The sequence below is a fragment of the Octopus bimaculoides genome, chromosome 23, assembly GCF_001194135.2.
Source record: "Octopus bimaculoides isolate UCB-OBI-ISO-001 chromosome 23, ASM119413v2, whole genome shotgun sequence".
Lineage (NCBI taxonomy): Eukaryota > Metazoa > Mollusca > Cephalopoda > Octopoda > Octopodidae > Octopus > Octopus bimaculoides.
In genome coordinates this window covers 32935232-32943988 of record NC_069003.1, presented here as the reverse complement: position 1 = coordinate 32943988, position 8757 = coordinate 32935232, and the positions used below count along the sequence as shown (strand labels likewise).

Genomic DNA, 8757 nt, shown 5'->3' with positions numbered 1-8757 from the left:
TATATATATATACATACATACATACATACATACATACACACACACACACATACGCACGCACCTAACTTCACCATTTACTCATGTTTCTCCCAGCCTGTAGTTCTTTTCAAATCCCAAATTTAACCAAACCTAGCTATTGCTTCCAGTTGCATTTGGTTATATATTGACAATGTATATACCTGTAGCTAAATTATATTCTTCTGCTCATTCCACTTAACTGGCCTTTGATCCTAAGCAGTGGTTTTCAACCTTTAATATCCAGGCCAGATCCCAGACCTGGATTTCTTTTTTAGGAGGCTGCACCAAAAAAAGTAAAACACAAGTCTAAAGAAAAATCTATTATATTCATAGAGGGAAGACTGTTGAGGGCTGCTGGAAGGATTCTTGAGGGCCACATGCAGCCCTGGGGGCCATGGTTTCACTAGATATTCACTCATATCTGGAGAGCACTCTGTTATACTTTAAATCACACCTATCGCTTTTGAAGACTGTCTTTTCTTTATAAGAACATAACTGTTGAAATGTTTCCTTTACAGTTTGAATGTTCTTTGTAAAACCCAGAAAGCGATATCTCCTAACAGTTAAATCAATATTTTAATAAATCACTCTCACTATAAATTTGAGCAAAACACTATCATTTTGTATATTAGCAACATTAACCCTGTGCTGCAATATCAATTTTCTTGTCCTTTTTCTATAAATTCTAATATATACACATTAATTTTATTATCTTCATTATTTGCATCACAAATTTCTACTGTAAAGTACTGTAGGGAAGTGGTTATACACCATTAGGTGTACTCCGCTTCCATACATTAATTTTCTTTGAGAAACAACGGAACGCAGATTCTGAACTATCAACACAACAATATTTATTACAATAGAATTCGGCAGCACTTCGCCCTTTGGTTACTGAGACGCCGTCAATGAAGTTGCCTGGTTATTTGTGTAGCTCCAGAGTTGGAATGTTGGAGAGAGGCTGCTACGACGTCTAGGCTCTTCGTCGGCCAGGGTGAAAGAGAATGAAAAGAAGCGCGAAAGCTTGGATGTCGATGACTACGCATGCGCATGGGACTCTTCCTGTATTCCTTCCGGAACTAGTCCCTGCACATGCGTGGATAAACTTTCCGGAAATGTCGTCTGCTATTAAGGCGTCACTACAGTACTTTTACTGCACTTATTATGATCTGTTGTATTTCACTGCTTCTGATTTCATATCATTTATTACCCCTTCGCTATCTTTTCCTGAATCTGCTTCATGATAGTTACCCTTGTTTAATCTGACTTGTCATACATCATTTCGTTAACTTAATTTAAAACAAAATCATAGTCGGTGAGGCAAGACCTTCGTACATTGGGCCCCACCGAGGCGATGACTACTGACCGAGACCTTTAGAAATGTGCTGTGCGTGAGAAGACCCGGCAAGCCAAGTAAGATCGTTGCAAGTGCCCCTGGACTGGCTCTTGTGCGGGTGGCACATGAGATGCACCATTTTGAGCGTGGCCGTTGCCAGTACCGCCTGACTGGCTCCCGTAGGATTTTCGAGCGAGATCGTTGCCAGTGCCCCTGGACTGGCTTGTGCGGGTGGCACATAAAAGACACCATTTCGAGCGTGGCCGTTTTCGTGCGGGTGACACGTAAAAGCACCCACTACACTCTCGGAGTGGTTGGCGTTAGGAAGGGCATCCAGCTGTAGAAACTCTGCCAAATTTAGATTGGAGCCTGGTGTTGCCATCCGGTTTCACCAGTCCTCAGTCAAATCGTCCAACCCATGCTAGCATGGAAAGCGGACGTTAAACGATGATGATGATGATGATGATTTGTTTGCATTGCCCAATTTTATCCACTCCTAAAATATTTATTGAGGATGATAAATATATAAATTTCCCATTAACAATAATTGCTTGCCACTTCTAAATTCATAGACACAGTTCTATATACTGTATTTTCTGGCATACAAGTCAACATAGTATATAGTGTAAATATACAAACATTGTCACCATCTTTCCAAATCCTGTTGCATTTCACTTGGAAATTTTGGTCTTGCAAAGCTGTTTTGGTGTATAAGTCAACCTACTTTTTGGGGTTGTAAATTTTGGTTGGAAAAATTCGACTTGAATGTCAGACAATATAAGTATAATTAAATGCTTCTGTAATCTACTAACACTATTAACTCATAGTAAATTTATTTCCCCTCTATCTTGAGTATTGAACTTATATTATAATTCCTCTCTTAAAAGCCATTAACTTTATTTTATAACCGCTACTCTATAATGACATAACTTTAATATCTGTATAATAATTATTGACTTCAGCTTGATCTCTTTTATTTAATTTTACACACAGGGTGCTGATGTAAGAAGTCTGGTAGTACTACTATTAGCTTTTTCATTTTCTGTTCATTTTGTATTAATCTTTGCTTTTTACATCTTACCTTTTTAACATACCATAACCCAAGCATTTACTAATCTTGATTTATAACACCACAAATATTTCTTTCAAAACATTAAATGTATAAACAGCAACAAAAGGTCTAAAACTGTAATTACATCATCAATTTCCTTCAATTCCTTCAATGTACCCATTCATACATTTTTGTATGGCATATATTTTTAAAAACTCAATCGGCATCATTTAACTTTCACTTTCCCATGCTTGCATGGGTTGGACAGAATTTAAGGCAGATTTCTGCCCTTCCAGTTTCCAATTCTTACCTGTTTCTTAGCAAGGTAACACTCCCAATGACCAGATAAGTTTTCACAGAAGATTGCAAACAACAGAATATGCTTGAAAATAGGAGAAAACCAGCAACTGGAAGAGCATCCAGCTGTAGATTCACCAAATTTCATGTGACCATGCAAGCATGAAAATAGAAATGGATGTTTAAAATGATAATAATGATGTGTGTGTGTGTGTGTGTGTGCATGCATACACTTATGATGCCTGTTTCTGTACCTCCATCATACTTTAACCTCTCATCACCTGGCACCAATGCTATTCTCTCCACTATCAGTTGATGGCTTTTGTCTTGCAAGTTACTTGGTGGTCTCACTGGTGCTGGTACCATGTAAAAAGCACTCAGTACATCTGTGGGTTTTAGGAAGGGCATCCAGCTGTAGAAACCACGGCAAAGCAGTCTTCTGGCTTGCCAGCGGTGTGTGTATGTGTGGAGATGCAGTATGGTCAAAAGGTTTATGAAGTTCACTTTGCAACCATGACGACCTGAGTTCAGTCTCACTGCATGAGTTGTTGGCCAAATGTCATTTTCTTTAACATCAGGTTGGTTCCTACCTTGTGAGTCACTGTTATGCAAGCATTGTCCTTCATTTCCTATCTCTCTTGAAAATATTCCTGGTCATGAGCAAACATTCCCTTGTTTGGAAACACGAGGGTTGATGAGAGGAAAGGCATCCAGCTGTAGGAAATTCACCTCGACAATCTAAAAGGTTTTTGTGCAATCATAAAAATCTTTAAAACCTACAAATACTTCCAGCTTGTATCCTATCCCTTCTCTCCATTTTCTTTTACTGCCTCACCTACACACACTCTTGGACACTCATTATTGCCTCCTAATCCCAACATCAATATTTACTGATACCAACTATTTTAATGCATTTATTTTAAGCTTTTCCTACTCCTAACATAAACCCTTATGACCTTATGGCATTCTATTATTTTTGTTTTTTATATTTGTTTACCCTTTTATTTTCCTCTATTGGGCTTATTGTCATCCTCTTTTGTTTGATTATTTACATTTTAATTATCCCACCTCCTTATGCAGACCATTCTCCCTGCTCCCTTTGTTTTGAGGTCTTGGTTTTATGCTGACCCATATCCCCTTTATTTTGAGGTCTTGGGCTACTTCACTTTCATTTCTTCTCTTGTCATGACCCACATTTAGTTAACCCTTTTACTGCAGAAAGTATATCCATTCAAAATTTCCCTACCCTTAACTGCAGAAAGCAGTTTCATATACCAATTCACGTCTTATTCAAGAATGTCATGTTGAAACTATTTTTCGTTGAGTTATGTTTTTAGTTTATTGAAGCAACATGACTCACAGAAAATAGCAATTCTATTTCTTGGTAGATATTTGTCATCATTAATGGAATAACCATGAAATTTATTTTTGCAGTTAAAGGGTTAAATTATTGGTTATCTGCTCTGTAACCTCTGTCCATTAAGCCATTTATTGCATAAAGGTTCATTTTGTTAACAATCAGAATTATATCTGAATGGGTCGTTTTATTCTCTGACCTCCTTAATTTGATGACCTTTCAACTCTTTACAATTTTAAAAAGAAATTGTTCTTGTCTTTCTCTCTCTAGTAATTTGCTGTTTTAATTACATTAAGAGATTTAAATTTTAAATTACATTTTAAAATGTTTCTTGTATCTTGTAATTAAGCTGAACCATCATCTTGTAATTATTCTTAACTAAATAATTTTAATACTTTAAATAGTTTTTTTCAAATCACTTTTTGCCTTTCCTTAAAGATGGCCAACTGCTGTGTCTCATCCATTCCTTCTCCTCCTTCCACCCCCTCTTCTTTAATCCTCTCCCACACTCTTTATACATCTCTTCTTTTGTCCTTCCTCCTCTCTATTGCTCTTTCTTGCTTTTTATCTTCCTCACTTTTTCCTATCTAAAAACTTCTTTTATATCATGTATTTTGAATTGAATAACTTTATTTTAATTCCTGTAAACAACTCTTGAATTATTTTAATTGCAACTGTTTCATTATATAAGGCATGTTAAATTAATAGTCTCCAACCATTTTTTTGCAACATGGACCAATTCCCGCACATAACGGACCAATTTCACACACATAACAAAACACAATTAAGTGCATAATATATAATTTAATTATTACATATATAATACAAATACATTATATATGTAATAGATATGTAATGCAAAACCACCCAGCAGACTGCAATAGTCAATAAAATAAAAATAAAATTTTAAAATTCTTTCTCTGCAGCCTAGAACCAAACGATCCCAGGCCTGCAGTTGATGCCTGGGACCCCTGCTTTAAATGATCTAAATAGTTATTTATATGTTTCTTGCACAACTTGAAAAGTATTATTTCAATATTTTCCCCCCACTATATGGTCAACTGACAACTTTGTTTATTATCCCCTACATTCTGTTGCGTCCCTCTTTTTCGTAATCTATACTTCCTACTTACATCCCCCTCCTGGTGCTTTTCTTCCTTTTCCTCTCCTTTACCCTTCGCTCTTTCACTCTCCACAGATTTCTTCTTAATTCCTAATGTTATCTTCTAAATAACCTTGCCATATGTTTTTGCATTCTGCATTAGTCTACTTGTCTTATCATCTTCTAGCCATCCTTTCTGACTTTTTATCCTTAGTTCTCTCCGTATAATCTTCTTCCTTTCTTCTTGTTGCTCCAAATGCTTTCCTAACATTTGCACCATACCCCTGTCACCCCCACTTTCATGTTTTTAGCCTTTCCATTTTCTCTTATTACCAGGTTTTCATTCCCAGCCTCTGTTCCGTTCATAAACTTCATCTCTTTTTTCTTTGTATTGAGACTCCATCCTGTCTCTCCAAACTAATGATATATGTGTGTGTGTATTTATAGTATATATACATATATATATATAGCTGTGTGGTAAGAAGCTTGCTTCCAAACCACGTAGTTCCAGGTCAGTCCCACTGCGTGGCACCTTGCCCAAAGTGCCATGCACCCAGAGCAAGTGTCTTCTGCTATAACTCTGGCCTGACCAAAGCCTTATGAGTGGATATGGTAGATGGAAAATGTGTGTGTCTTTGTGTTAGTTCCTAACCACCACTTGACAACTGGTGTTGGTCTGTTTTAATCCCTGCAACTAGCAGTTTGGCAAAAGTGATCAATAGAATAATTACCAGGCTTAAAAAGAAGGTTCTGCAGTCAGTTCATTTGACTAAAATTCTTGAAAGTGGTGCTCCAGAATGGCTGCAGTTCAATGACTGAAACAATTAAAAGATAAACAGCATATTCAAACACACACATATACACACATGCAGGCTTCTTGTGGGAGGCTGGTAATGGCACAGTGGTTAAAAATAAAGGTGGATAGTAGGAGGTTTATAGTATAATTACCTCTGTTAGCAACATAGTTTCTCCTTTCATAGGAGAATCAGATTGTATATCATTGAAACCATGAATAAATCTAGAGGACTTTGCATTGATTGAAGTGTTAATTATAATTTTGGATGTGCAATGGAGTCATGCGGGGGAAAGAGAAGTGAAAACGACGAGGAAATGTTTGAATATAAAAAATATTGGCAGACTGCATGCAAAAAGAAAGAAAGAAAGGAAAAAAGAAAAAATAGGAAAAATCAACAAAGAAAAACAGAAAAAAAAAAAACGAACCTAAACTGTTATTGACTGGAATTGCAAATGAATGGAGCAACGTGGGTGAATGATTGCTGAGATTTGGTGGATGGTTTTCGCAATTTTATCATAAAATAATTTTTCCCTTTGTTAATGTATTTCTATAACTTTATTCTTTTATTACATTGGCAGGCAAAATACATAGCAGAATGCCTGGATGAAATAAAACAAGAGCTTCGACAAGATAACATGGCTGTGAAGTCCAATGCTGTAAACAAATTAACATATGTAAGCATTTGGTTCTTAGAAATTCTTTATTAGTTTTTTTGTTTTGTTTTGTTTTTACCTATTTGTAAAACATGAATTTTCTTCACTTTGTTAAATTTTCTTTTTATTTTGCAGGAGAGAGCTAACTTAAAATTGGTTTTTAATCTTTTAAACATTAACCTTTTTAACATTCAAATTGGCAATATCCAGCCTAAATATTCTACCACTTTTCAGTCAATGTGGTGGTGCTGCTATTCAGTCACTATCAGTCAACGAGAATGAAAGACCTTCAATGTGGTTGCTTGACCTGCTAGAAATATTTGCCAAATTCCTCAAATTTCACCCTACTACCTTAAAAGGCAAAAAAATGAAGCACACATTGGACAATGTAGGCAGGGAAATAAGAGTCTTTAGATCATCAGATCAAATGGTCTGCAAGTATTTGTTCTGATTTTCTGTGCTCTGAGTTCAAGACCAGCCTGAAGCTGACTTTGTTTTTCGTTGTTTTGGGGGTTGATAAAGAAAGTCCAGTCCAGAGCACTGCTTTCAATGGTGTATGAGATGTTACATACAATACACAGATGGTGATTTTAATTATGCATCTAACGAATTGGAAACTACTAACTTGATATCAACCCCCCCGTTTGAAATTGTAGATCAAGAGGTATAATTTTAGTGGAGTAATTAGTTCTGATTGCTAAACGGGTGATTGCTGTTTAATTAACACCACTACGACCACTATCATCATCATCAGCAGCAGCAGCCGTAGCACCAGCAGCACTACTACCAACATTATTAGGCTGGGACCACCACCACCACCACCAGCTTCATTATCAGTACTATCAAAACTCTCAACTTATCTGTAACAATGACGATTGCCATTCACTACCACTATCATTAGAATCACCACGTCTGTCATCACAACCACAGCAAGCCGATGCAGGAGTCTCTATGTGGTTGCTTTACTAACTAGAAATAGCTGTAAAATCTTACTCAAGCTTCAACTTACAATCTTACAAAAAAGGATAAGTATATTAGATAGAGAAAGATAGATAAATCATCATCGTTGTCATCATCATCATCATTTAATGTCTGTTGTCCATGCTGGCATGGGTTGGACAGTTTGACTCTGCCACTTTGCCTCTGTCAGGCCCAACGCTTGAAAGGAACTCAGCCACTATGCCTCCTTCAGGCCCAATGTTCAAAGGTACCACAGGCTGCAGGTAGTAAGCCCGCTACACATGCAAAACTCCAGGAGCTCCAACAAAACCTGTGATAAAGAGAAAATAATAATAATTATAATGGTTTCAAATTCTGACACAAGGGCAGCAATTTCGACCCCAGTATTTTATCCCTGAAAGGAAAAAGGGCAGAGTCAACCCTGGTAGAATTTGAACTCAGAACATGAAGATGGAGGAAATGCCACTAAGCATTTTGCCTGGCTTGCTATTGATTCTGTCAGCTTGCCGCCGCCTTGATAGCAATAATGGTAAATTTTGTTTCTTTTTCTTTTCAGCTTCAAATGCTTGGTTATGACATTAGCTGGGCTGCATTCAACATCATAGAAGTAATGAGTTCTTCAAAGTTTACATTTAAGGTATGTCCATTTTTAAGGAATAAATCCTACCATGATTTTGTTATTTTTCTCGTGTAGCTTTTGATATTAACTCATTGTTTATTGTACTCTTTAGAATGAACATTCCTTTAAATATTCTGTTATTTATAAATTAACTACAGAATGCATTTTTGGGTGTATGGTAAGAATATGGTAAGAATATGGTAAGAATATGGTAAGAATATGGTAAGAAGTCTGCTTTTCCAAACATGAGCTTCTGGTAGAGTTTCTACAGCTGGATGCCCTTCCTAACACCAACCACTCCGAGAGTTGTGTGGGTGCTTTTTACATGCCACCAGCACAGGGGCCAGAGGAGCTGGCATTGACCATGATCGGATGGTGCTTTTTACTGATAATATTATTCTGATTGTCTTCCTTTCATTCTTTTCAGCGAATTGGCTATTTAGCAGCATCACAAAGTTTCCACGAAGGGACTGATGTTTTAATGCTAACTACAAACATGATTCGAAAGGTAGAGTCAAATTTTTCAAAAATTATTTTTATTCCTTGAGTATCAATGCATGTATGTGTA

The 8757-nt window shown here is 36.7% G+C and overlaps 1 protein-coding gene across 5 annotated transcripts in view; it reads left to right on the top strand.

Annotated features, from left to right (window-relative positions):
• LOC106879847 (AP-3 complex subunit delta-1) overlaps positions 1 to 8757 on the top strand; it is a 56718-nt gene that overhangs the window by 9307 nt on the left and 38654 nt on the right. For all 5 annotated transcript variants that reach the window (XM_052975996.1, XM_052975997.1, XM_014929561.2 and 2 more), the window contains exons 2-4: positions 6536 to 6631; positions 8127 to 8207; positions 8617 to 8697. In XM_052975996.1, coding sequence (XP_052831956.1) covers positions 6536 to 6631; positions 8127 to 8207; positions 8617 to 8697 — 258 coding nt within the window. The remainder of the gene's footprint in view (positions 1 to 6535; positions 6632 to 8126; positions 8208 to 8616; positions 8698 to 8757) is intronic.